General features: G+C 38.9%; 2 protein-coding genes across 2 annotated transcripts in view; one reads left to right on the forward strand and one right to left on the reverse strand.

The window, feature by feature from the left end:
* The first annotated feature begins 398 nt into the window (after nucleotides 1-398).
* Nucleotides 399-1,630, forward strand: id1 (inhibitor of DNA binding 1, HLH protein). The gene is made up of 2 exons (XM_041777868.1): nucleotides 399-873; nucleotides 1,098-1,630. The coding sequence occupies exons 1-2, from the start codon at nucleotides 511-513 to the stop codon at nucleotides 1,131-1,133; spliced, it is 399 nt and encodes a 132-aa protein (XP_041633802.1). The 5' UTR covers nucleotides 399-510; the 3' UTR covers nucleotides 1,134-1,630.
* A 4,775-nt stretch (nucleotides 1,631-6,405) lies between these two features.
* ncoa3 (nuclear receptor coactivator 3) overlaps nucleotides 6,406-12,644 on the reverse strand; it is a 45,967-nt gene continuing 39,728 nt past the window's right edge. Inside the window, exons 19-23 of the mRNA XM_041782950.1 lie at nucleotides 12,469-12,591; nucleotides 12,125-12,356; nucleotides 11,843-12,035; nucleotides 9,812-10,022; nucleotides 6,406-8,099 (exon numbers count right to left, since the gene is read on the reverse strand). Coding sequence (XP_041638884.1) covers nucleotides 8,088-8,099; nucleotides 9,812-10,022; nucleotides 11,843-12,035; nucleotides 12,125-12,356; nucleotides 12,469-12,591 — 771 coding nt within the window. The 3' untranslated portion in view covers nucleotides 6,406-8,087. The remainder of the gene's footprint in view (nucleotides 8,100-9,811; nucleotides 10,023-11,842; nucleotides 12,036-12,124; nucleotides 12,357-12,468; nucleotides 12,592-12,644) is intronic.

Raw genomic sequence — 12,644 nt, forward strand, 5'->3', positions numbered from 1 at the left:
GGCAAATCTAGGGCACTATGGCAGCCTAATTATCATTTGCCATTCATTCTATTCACGGTGTCCTATCCCACACACATTCTCACAGCACATACCCACGCATTCACCACCCCTTGACTGTCCCCAGGCTATCTACACCTGCAGAGTCCCCAAGCCATGGACAGCTGGATTCCCACATATTACCCATAAAAGACACACATTTGTTTCCATTTGTAACGCCATCCCTCAAACAGATTGTAAATCCTGATAACCAGGCGGGTCAGAGCGCAGGCATTGGCTCAGAGTGCTTTTGTGTACCAACCCATCAATACAAACGCAGCCACGCCATTGGCTGACTCTCTTCAAACAGGACGACTCTGACCCGCCCTCAGCTCCTGCTCCGCTATAAATAAGAGGAGGTTTGTCCATGTGGATGTTGCGAACTGTCAACATTGCCTTACTAACATCTCCAAGAGGAGAAGACGCCTTCTTTGCGTAATCTCTCTTATCCCTTTGGACTCTACACTAATCATCATGAAGGTTGTCGGATCTACCTGCGCCCTGAAGAGCAAGGTCGGCGGTGAGGACATGGTGCGCTGCCTGTCCGACCAGAGCCTGACCATCTCCAAGTGCAAGATCCCGCTGCTGGATGAGCAGATGAGCGTCTTCCTTCAGGACATGAACAGCTGCTACAGCAAGCTGAAGGAACTTGTGCCCACTCTGCCCACCAACAAGAAGGCCAGCAAAGTGGAGATCCTGCAGCATGTCATTGACTACATCTGGGACCTGCAGGTCGAGCTGGATGAGCCGGAGAAGAGTCGCCAACTCTCCACCGGCACCGTCCCTCGCACGCCGCTGACCACCCTGAACGCAGAGCTCGCCAGCATCACAGTAGAGGTAAATATCTTATCACATATACTGCTCTTTCAATCTAAGAATAGTGAAGTGTCACCAGAGCTGACTGTACTACAATAAGATTGATATTTGAATGTTGAAAGGGCGTGCGTAAAGTTACAGAGTCCGTGCGTAAAAGTTACCATTGCGCACCAGTTTGCTTACTGCTGACACACACTCCATGTTTACAGCTTAACTCATCAACTTTTTCTTTCTCTCTCCCGCAGAATGGATGCTCGGATGACAGGATAATGTGCCGTTAAGAGGTCGTGGAGCGTCGCACCATCACTCTGCAACGAGCACCGCAAAGAACAAACAAGGCTACCTGATGTGATTCTCCAACACATCATTAAAAAAACCTTGAACTGAGTAGGGACGTTTCAAACTCCCAATGCTAGAAAACGTGGACATCCTCCGGCAGTGAGGATCTCTGTCACTCAGAGCTCTCGATTCATCAGAGGGCCCCGAGAGAAGAAGAAGAAGACCGCTGGTGTCCAGAAATAGACTGGGTTAGCCGGGGACCAAGACAAGTTCAGCAGCGAGAATCACTTGTTGCTCGTAGAGTTTTTAAAGAAAGCTAATTTCTGTTACACTCTTTGTATCTTGTAAACCATATAGAAAAATCGGAAAAGATTAAATCTCTCAGATTCCTGAGCGACAAACTGTATTGTATATTACAATGCCATATTATGTGAAGATATTGTTTTCTTACAATGTACCTTATTGGTGTTTTTATTAAAACAAGACAATTATTTTTCAACAAGAATTCCTCTGTGGTTTTGTGTGAGTCTGATTGTGAGTAAGAGTGGGGAAAAATGAGATCACATTTAGTATTAGTGGAGTATTTGCAAGCAACCACTTTCAAACGTGACTTTCTGCTGATTCATAGGGCAAAATAGCTCTCAATCCAAGATTTTAAAAGCCAGTATCCAGCTAAGACTCACCTTTTTTTTAACTGGGGTGCTGGGAGATAGTAAAGTGGTTGTTTTAACTTTGTTACACCTTAAAGAAGCTGTTAAGTCATTTAGGTAACATAAGAGCAAACCTGTGGTCAAAATAATGGCTCTAAGCCAGTTAAACTGGTCATTTGTTTCTGTTAGGGTCATTAACATATCAGATTACAAGAGGAACTCTCAGGTTAAAACATCAAACCTGAACATCTTCAGAATCAAAGATGGTCTTGGAAAAAACTAAATTCTCTAAGTCATGACTAATGTGTTTCTTAGGATCTCAGGGTTGACAGTTTTACAGGTTTTATCAACTTAAAATAACCAGGAATGTGGCTTAGAGTTGTTAGAAATTGTCATGGGAAAAACCAGCTGGTGCTGTAAAATTAAAGGACTGCATCAAAATTAAGTCATTTAAATAATGACACTTAAATTCATCAGTAAAGAGGCCAAGATCTGTCATAAAGTGTCATGGGATAATTTGTTGTAGCCTAATTTATGCTATAGAATAAAAAGCATGCATTGAAATTAAATAAATATCAATAAAGACACTTAAAATCATCAGATATGTAGCCAATCTCTGTCATAAAGTATCAGTAGATGACTTGCTGTTGCCTAACTGGTGGGACAGAATAAAAAGCATGCATTGAAAATTAAGTAAATCTCAAAAATGACACTTAAATAATCAAATAAGTGGCCAAAACTGTTTAAAAGTATCAGGCTAGATGACTTGCTGTATCCCGATTGGTGCTTTAAAATAAAAGAATGCATTCAAATGACATAAATATAATAGAAACTGTGTTTAACACTTGGTCATGGTAAAGTGAAAGGAGGTGGTTTGGGAGAAAATACAAAAAAACCCATGTATTTAAATATGCTGTTTCAATGTGTTCTCGTATAAATCAGCAGTATTCATCTCTCCCGGCACTGCAGGGGTTAAACTGGCTTTGGCGAGGCGATTCGTTATAAGATTTATTCTGTCTCCCTGGTGCAATGTTTTTCCCATTTCCCTGCGGTGCGATGCGCACAGCTGCAGCCCCGGCGTGGCCAGTGTGTGATTGTGTTTGTGTGATAGCTTTGTGCCAAGGGCAGGGGAGGGCGGCGGGGCCCAGACTGAGCGGCGCCTCGGCACACCTGGGGAAGTTCAGGTTAAATAGCTCCACATTCCTCAACACACAGCTGATTGAAACATTAACAAACAGTAATCCACGGGCCAGGCCACAGATGGGCCGGGAACCACGCCAACACTCAGAGAGAGAGAGAGAGAGAGAGAGAGCGAGCTGCTCCGGGGGAGAGATTCCCACAGTACACTCCTATGTTACACATTTACTATTTATACATACGCTTTATTTTGATAAAGAAACTTTGAGCGCTTCAGCTGTTAGAGAAGAGCCTAAAATATTGATCATAATTGTTTCACATTAATACCTGTTATTTTTCCCCATTGTACTTTGAACATTTCTTTTCCTTTTCCTCTCTATATTTATAAGCACTGATAATAATCTTTATGCCAGATTTAAATCTTTTTTTATTAGTTAATTAAGCAGAGGACAAAAGGAGGACCTGGCTGTTGTTGTGTGGATAATCAGAGCTATTTGATTATCATTTAATCTAATGAGACCTCTGTCTGGGAATTTATATTTGTTTACTTCCTAATTAATCTTCTTTCAGTCCTTTGGTTTGTTAATCAAACCTCGTGGCCCATCTTCCAGGCTCTCAGCGCCCTCCTGCGGCCTTGAGTAGAACCTCAGTCGTGTGTCGCTGCCTGGTGTTACATCCACGCATGACCACGGACAACAGCGCCCCCCTGTGTTCAAATGTCTCATTATACACAGATTTGCTTGTTTTCCTCACAATAAATGACTCATAAATATGATGGAATAAATTTTAACTTGTGAAAATTATTTAAAATAATTCATTTGATCATGCTCACCCATAAATAAATAATATTATTGAAAGTGTAATTAAACTAAATTAACACACCCATTGAATTTATTACTTCTTCCTGCAGTTGATTTTCTTTATTTATTACTGTTGTTAAATGTTTTTGAATTAATTAACTTATTTTTTTGTAGCTGTTAAAAAATTCGGTTTTTATTGCTGGTTCTCTGCAGTATGTGGAACAAAAAACACCCACATTTATCTGAAGGAATCCTTTAACTTGTAATGTTAATATCATTTTCTTTGATTTGTAGCATCGTGGGCATCATGTTATTCACAATACCTTAAGAAGACTAAAACTGGAGACATTTTTGTTATTCAGATGCTTATTTTGGAATGGTAATATCCAATTTAAATGACTATTTAAAGGACTAACTGAGTAGGGTTTTTCTGGGCCTTGCACTTTTTGAGTACAATTTTGAGCTATCTAGCATCTGAGAGTAAGAGCAGGAGAGGAGGGCAGAACTTTTTTCCAGGTGGGGAGTGCCAACCAAACCTGGGGCCGATGTTCACGCCCCACATGAGGTCATGAGGGTAAAATCTGAGAACGGCTTGTTTCAGCACACATTTTCTGAAAGGTGAAGAAAGTGGAAGGAAGGGAATGGATTTTTCTGGTACTTAAGTGGATTTTATGACAGGCCAGGGCAACATATTTTTGTTAAAAAAGCCTAAAAAGTGATTTTTGCACAATATTTCCCCTTTAAACCAGTCAGTACATTTTCTACTGTTATCAAAGTAGATAAATAAAGATCTGTTATTCCTATCCACTCATGCATCATGTTAGCCAGATGTGTTAGATATCAGGGGCTAAGCCTAAGTGAAGGAGAGGAGACCACTTCCCCTGATTTTTTTATATATTGTGATATATATTTGATATATTGTGCAAAAATCACTTTTTCAGGCTTTTCTAGCATAAATATGTGCCCCTGGGCTGTCTACAATCCCCTTAAGTACCAGAAATATCCATTCCCTCTCCCCCTATTTTTCTCCACCTTTCAGAAAACGTGTACTGGAACAAGCCGTTCTCAGATGTTCCCCTCATGATGTCATGTGGGGAGTGAGCTCTGCCCCCAGGATCGGTTGGAGCTGAGAGTAGGATCAGACAGCTCATTAACATTTAAAGCCACAGACACAGAAACAGCTCGTTCTGAGCAGGGCTGAAACAGAGGGGTTTTCTAGACATGCAAAAATTCTATACTGGAGTGTTTTTTTCAGCAACAAACTTCACAGGCATGTTGAAGGGAACTCTGAGACGGATATATATGTGTCTTTAAAAGGCAGGAATATATCCTATGTAAAAGGAGTTTTAAACTCATGTTCAGATTTAACATTACAACAGAAAAAAAATCATTTGGACAAAATGATTTAAGTTTAACAGCTAACATTTCTTAAAAATCTAATTGTTGTCAAGTTTCAGTATTATAAAAATCATAATAAATTATGTTGAAGATCTTTTTTGTTCACTTATGCTTCCTATAAATGTCTGTTTATTTTTGAAATACATTACATAGTAGGACTGTATAAAGACTGATTGACAAAAATCCTTACAATTAAAACATTTAGAGCAATGATAAAAGTAGTTTTTATATGGTTTAAGATCTAAATGGTAAAGAAAAAATGTTCAAAATTGGGTTTTTATTCAAGAATTAAATGACCATGTTATGATCTTTAAGGCCTAGTTGTTTATCTAAGTTTTCCTTTTGCAGTTTTCTATCAGAGCATCATAAGTAACAACCACCCTGAAAAGATTCAGGGCTTTTGTGCTCTGATCTGCTCTGTCAGCTGTGAGGACTTTCCAAATCATGTTCAATCAGTTTATTTTACCACAGGTGGACTCCACTCAAGGTGTAGAAACATCTCAGCAAAGATCAAGAAAAATGGGGGAATCTGAACATAATTTCAGGTGATTTTGCAATAGGTCTAAATACTTTTGTCAATGTGATTTTTTTTTTAAATACTGTGCAAAAAAAATCAGTTTTCACTTTGTCATGACAGGGTGCTGAGTGTAGATTCATGAGAATAAACATGATTTTTTTTAACTGTAACAACATAAAACTGTCAAAACTGAAGCAGGTCTGAAAACTTTTTGACTGCACTGTTAACCCTGATCACTTTAAGCTGAAGTGAGAAAATCTGATTTTATTGAGTTAAAATGTTGATTTAACCAGATAATCCCAATCATACGGAAGTTAATTGGCTTCAATCTTTTCACCAACCAGCTTTAGTGCTTTATTTGAAGCCATTTTTCATTAAAATTAAGAATCTTAATATTCCTTCCATCACCATCTTCGAGGGCCACACTGCAGGAGCTTTATATTTCTCTACAAACAGGCAATTAAATCCACATGAAGCTTCCTTAATAAGTATGCTGAACACTGTAGACAGAAGCAAATCACCTTTCAGAATCTCAGCACTAAAATAACTCCTCATTAGTTTCAGTTTGTTTCTGTAATCTGACAAAAGCAGCCCTCATCAGCTGTTTGATCTAAGTTATTACTCTGTCAGTGCAATAAAGCGTCTGATATTCACTGTTACTGAAGTCAGACTCTTTGAACTGCATGGAGACATCACTGCTGATAATGAAAACACCAGACTCAGGAGTGTTTAAATAGAAATTTGTATTTACATCAATATCAACATCAACAGAATAAATCTGTAATATACATCCTGTAAAATGACAGCTTATCTTACCTCCAAACAAAGAAAAACAAAAACAAACCGCATGATCACTTGCCACTTTTTGCACTTCATTCAAACTTTAGAAAACTCCTTTTTCATGAAGTAACAAAATCTGGACATAAAATGAAGTTGTTTCCTGAAAAAATAGATAAATATTGATATGTCTTAAAGTGGATTTCATTCCATTGGTGTTTCTCTTTCACAGCGAAACGTGTTTTTTTTATCCGGATGGTAAAACTGTCTGCTCTAAGGTTTTGTGTCCAGTCCTCTCACTGCAGCGACAGATGAACACTGGAACGACCCAACCTTATGCCTTTTATGCTTCCAGTACATAATATGCTTTTACAGATCCATGATATGTACCCATTTACCATCAGACTATTAGAACTCATAGCATTAAACATGTACACCTGAAAACTCAGAAAGTATACACAGACATGGAAAAGTATCTTTGGATTGCGCATGTTGAAAAGGTAGATTCAGCGAGATGACAGTCAAAAAGACGACGGTGTTAGTAAAAACGCACTCAAAGGGAGCTGCTAGGAGGGGGAGAACACTGCGAGAGCCAGGCATGTCGGTAAACTGAGGAGTGTGCGTTACTGTCTTCACTGTACGGGAGAGGAAAAAAAAAAAAGCTCACACAGAACCCAACAAAGTGAAATCTTCCACCACCCTCCAATAAAACCTCTGACAGTGTGAAAGCTCAAACCTTCAATTCATCAGATACAGGGAAAAAAAAGTGCCTCGCTAAAACATGAAATACATGAGTTTTTGGAAAATTTAAAAATACAGCATTTGAAAAATGACAAACAAGAAAAATAAAAACCCAAACGTGCCTGCTACAGTTGCAAAGGCATACAAAAGCAAATGAACCAAATCAGTATTATTGACCTATGGGACACAAAAATACAACCAGGTCTCATACTTTGTGCAATAATGGGCCTTTAAAAAGCACGTTTGATATATTTTGTAGAATATTTACAATTCATATTCACAGAGGACATTTGAGACATCTAATACTGCAGTACCATTTGTTTGCTAATAAAAGGGGTTATGATGCTCAGTTACAGTCTAAAGCATAGAGGCAAGACTTATTGCTCCAATCTGCATAACATAGGAAAAAACTGTGCTTATAGCTTCCAATGACTTCAAGAATGAGGCGCATCCAAAGGATAAGAGAGAAAACAGAAACCCATTGTTATGAAGGCATTGAATCTCTAGTAAGGCTGTAATGATGAAGAAATATTGCATCAATCTTTATTCCGCTCAGAAGCCTCCAGGTAAAGTGCCGCCACAGCCAGATGTACCATAGTCCTGTTCTGTAGCCCAGCTGTGACACTGAATACTGCCGGGCAGCTCCAGGTCGTTTACAAGAACACACACAATGTGCACAGGCACACACGGATGTGAGTGTTTGTGCAGCACCTCAACAAGGTGACAGTATGTGTGGTGTCAGTTGGAGATGAAGGCCAGCGCGTTTTTTTTTTCCTCCAGGATGAGCTGTGGGTTTTTCTGTCTCTTCTGCATCAAGGTTTAGTTCTGAAGAACGCCTCCTAGGTTTGTGTTAGAGTCCAGGTCCAGCTCTTCTCAGGGCTCAGACCACTCTGCTACAGCTGTCAGGCTCCAGATTCTGCCCTCAGCTACAGATTATCAGCAATACTTCTGCAGAGACGGAAAAAATAATGACATGGATTAACCCTTTATGGGGCAAGGGACCTTATCTGATCACTTCAACTACCCAACTCTCAGTAGAACCAGAATTTTCACAGTCAATCAGTGAGTATCTGTCAATGTCAGCCCAATCAGCAGTTGCCCAGAGCATCTCAAACTTCCTGTTTCCACCAGAACATGCAAAATACAGTTTAACAGGTCTTTTGGTCTCCAACAAATGGCCCTAACATCCTAACTAAACTTGATAAGCTGACAAAACTCACAAATCATAAATGTGAATAGTAGAGCTAAATGTCATGATAGGTTTTGTTTGTGCAGGATTTGTAGCAATTACTGAAATTCTAGTGTGAAAAATGGAGGCATCATATTTGGAAATTTGCCTGTTTAAGGTTATAAAACATAAAATACTCTTTAGTATAGTTAGATGTTGCCACAGATTTATAAAGAGTGATCCTTTGGCACATTCTACAAATTCAAATAAATTTTCAAGTAATAAATGGAAAAATAGATGGGATTTTTTAAACCAGTTTAACAACATTGTAATAGTTTCACTATACCCAAGTGGTTTATTTCAGGTTTTATTTTCACGTGAAACCTAATTTCAGCTTTAATTAATTTAGACATTCAATATTTGTGGGTTTTATTTAGTTCTTCCAATAGAATTATAAAATAATATAAATGGTATAAATGGTGAAAATGAGATTTTAGTCAGTTTTACAACAGGAAAACACAGTTTCATACTTAAATAACATAAATACAGTGAGCCTCATCACTGCTAAAATCCACTTGGTAATTCAAGATTGGCGATTATCATTGGTCTCCTGTAGGTAAACTGGTGGTACCACCATTACTTGTACAGTATTCTGAAGCCAGTCTCGTATTTTCTCTGAAAGACATCAAAATCTAAAGAAAACCTCACTAACTCTGATGTCTTTGTCAGGAGACACTGCTGCCACTTTGAAGTTTTATCATAAACCTCTAAAATGGTTACATAAATAAAATAAATATTTTTTATTGAAATAAACCTTTAATTTGTAAGCAAATACACATTTAACTTCATATGGGATTTTTTTTACATTATTAACATTTTAGCATGTATACACTTTATGGATCTTTTTATTTTTTAAAACTGAGAAAGTCAGCACTCAGAATGTCCTTTAAAGCAGTTTATTAAGGCTTATGGCACAACGGACGCATTTTGACTCGTGGTTGTCAATGCTGAACGCTGAAGAAGACCACGAGTTGAAACGTGTCCGTTGTGCCGTAAGCATTACTAAACTGCTCTAAAGGACATTCTGAGTGCTGACTTTCTCAATTTTAGTTGATCTTTTTTTGTCGTGAACCATCAAGAAGTTTAGTATTGGGAGAGTGCTCCTTTTTTTTTTTTTTTTTTTTTTTTAACCATAAAAGGGCAAGGAACCATATATAGTATGGTCACTTTGTTGAACTTGATTTTCACCATAATAATGAAAGAAAATATATGAGTGACAAAAGTGAAAAAGTCTTGGGATGTCCAACAGTAAATGGTTTAAATTTAGAATTCCCAGTATGTCAATGAGTATCCTATAAAGGGTTAAACTCTAGTGGTTACAAATCAGGAATTTCTTTTAAAGTTCTGTTGATGTATTTTTTACTGTGATCTGGAATATCTAATGGCTCTCATTTAAAGCCTGTGTACTCCTGCATGTTAAAGTGTTATTCACCTGATCCGGTCCCATTGGCATCCTTCCCATCCCCATGGGGTTCATGCCCATTTGGCCTTGCATCTGGCCCTGCCTCTGTCCTGGCATCTGACCCATCTGTCCAGCACCAGGCCCACTGACTGGCCCAGGTCCGCCCATTGCATTATTCATCATCATGGGTCCAAACTGGCCCTGGTTGCCTTGCTGGGGGAACTGCTGCTGAGGGTATGAGCTAGAAAAACAGAGAAATAAACACAGTTTTGATGAAACCATTAAACCATGAGACTTTAAGATGTAGTCCACAAGAATGAGGGGGTACAACATGGCTCAGTACTGGGCCCTCTGTTAATTACTATCATTTATTGCCCTGGACAGAATATTCCTGATACTTCTTTTCATTTCTATGCTGAAGATACCATTATTTCTCTAAGTGCACCTTCGCCTGCATCTTATATCTTGGAATAATCATAGACTCCACACTGACCTTCGAGAGCAATTGTGAGGCAGTTTGCTAAAAGCCACATCCCCGTCTATTTTATCTTAGGAAACACACTTCTTTTCAAATCAGAAAAAAACAATTTTATTCTATCAAGCTAATTTTTAATCAGTCTTTTTGCCTTGTTTCGGTAACCTGTCTTTCAAAAGCAAAAATGCTTTGAGGGCTAACAAGCTTATAGGTGAACAACAACTTTATTCTTAATAGCTAGAGAGTAAGGTGAGCTCTGTTCTCCATGATTGTTCCCATTATTTAAATTCTGAGTTTCAGCTTCTTTGTTTTGCTGTTGCTGTTTTTTTCTGCACAGAAAAAAGTCCTGTTTCTCCTTGAATATCAAAAAGAGGCTAGTCCAGTCCACTTTTTTACCTGTTCTTGATTATGGTGATGTATTATACATAAATACTTCTGCTCCTAGACTTCAGATGTTGAATGGGCAGTTCACTATGATGCATTTTTTTATTTATCATGAGTGGTGGACATCTCAATAAACCTTCGCACTTGAATTCTAAAGTCAACTGGATTGCTTTAAGTACACATCAGCATGCACATTTGTACTGGGAATTTTAAACCCAGCTTTTCCAAACATCTTAGTTTTATTAGATGATTCCATATTTTACTATTTTACACAGAAACAAAATTATTTCACAGGTTTAAAATTGTCACCCCTCTTTAGAACTGACTTTTTTTTAGCCAAGCACAATCTTCCAAGTTATTCACAGTATAAAAACTTTGGCAAGGATTGGAGAAGCCATAGTGGCAAAAACAAAAGAAATCAGTTTAGACTTGAGGAAAATAATTGTTGATGTTCATAAAGCAGGAGAGGGATAAGTTAGATAAGGGATAAGACTTATAATTTAGACCCATGTAGTTTATATTTCTGTACACAAAGTAAAATAATGTAAGATTTCAAAATAAACTAGGATGTTTGGAAATGCTGTCTTAAAAATTCATTGCTTTTTTTAACAGCACTTGGGAAATAACTTAAAAAATGACATGGGGGACTATAATTTCATCCTTATCTGTGTATCTTCATTAATTAGGCTATTTTAGGGCAAAATTCAGGCACAAACCTTCCCTATATTTGATCTTGGATGGCATGCAAAAATGTTATGTAATTTGTCATTTCGAAAGACTAGAGTCGGGATAAAAGTGTTTTAGGTTTTCTGCACTTTTTGATTAGACTATCTACCAACTGAATCCAAATTGCAAAACTTGGTGACCCTTAAATCCTTGTAAAAAGTCTTGAAATCAAACTTCCTTCATGCAACTGTTTGAGCTGATCTTTACTTAGAATTTTACATACTGTTGGTCTACCGTATGAGCTTGAGTGTTTTGTGATATGTGAATCTGTATATTGTTGCTCTTCTTGGTCAGGTCTTCCCTGTAAAAGAGATCTATGATCTCATTGGGACTAACCTGGGTGAATAAAGGTTAAACAAAGAAAAATAAGCCCCTCAAGGAATGGTGTTAAAATCTTTCCAGTGTCACTACTTCCTACACTAGGTAACTTAAATAAATATTAAATCGTGTGGTCAGTGAAGCAGGCTGTTACATACTTGTTGCGCTGCATGCCGCCCTGTGGCCAGCCTTTCATGTCTCCTGATGGGTACATGGGCCCTCCCTGTGGATTTCCCTGCATCCCCTGCATCATGGTGTTCTGTGGAGGGCCTCCCATTCGTGCTTGCATCATGTTTCCTGGTGGGCTACTACCCGGAGCCATGAATGATGGATCCCCCTGCTGGTTCATGCCTGCAAGTGCAACAATACAAGAGAAGAGTCATGAGTGTGATCAAGGATCCAGTAGGCAGATAATTGGTGCTCTCTCTCAGTTAACTCACCATAATTTCCTCCGTAGTTGAAGCCTTGCTGTCCTGGTTGGTTCATGGGGGGGCCACCCATGGAGCTCTCCATGCCCCCTGGTGCGGTGACGTTTGGAGGAGGGCTGAAGCCTCTCGCTGCCCCCTGCTCCTGCCTCTGTTGCATCAGCATCATCATCCGCTGCCTTCTCATCTGCATAGTCATCATCTCCCGGCTTCGTTGAGCCATCATCTGGGCATTCAGGAAACCAGGCTGCAGAAAAACGTCACAGCTTTAGCATTCCACAAAGGAAGTCCTGAGTCATGTTATTAAAGGGGCAAGTAGTTTTACACAACACTCAGTGTGAAGAGTGATGCCTCCATACCTGACCGCTCATGCCTGTAGGCTGCATGCCAGGCTGCATACCAGGCTGCATGCCTGGATGCATCGCAGGGTTTCCTCCAGGGGCGTGTTCCATCTTCATGCCTTGTCGGGTCTGATTCATAAACTGTTGGATAAGAAAGAAACTACGGTCAATATCCCAGTATTGTTTCTATGCTC

This window comes from Cheilinus undulatus, linkage group 3 (genome assembly GCF_018320785.1).
Source record: "Cheilinus undulatus linkage group 3, ASM1832078v1, whole genome shotgun sequence".
NCBI classification, from domain to species: Eukaryota; Metazoa; Chordata; class Actinopteri; order Labriformes; family Labridae; genus Cheilinus; species Cheilinus undulatus.

What these genes read in the sequence shown, in the direction of transcription:
- id1 (XM_041777868.1), top strand. Translation starts at nt 511, where the DNA reads ATGAAGGTTGTCGGATCTACCTGCGCCCTGAAGAGCAAGGTCGGCGGT. An exon ending in TCGCCAGCATCACAGTAGAG is followed by an intron (nt 874 to 1,097) that starts GTAAATATCTTA and finishes TCTCTCCCGCAG; the next exon opens with AATGGATGCTCGGATGACAG.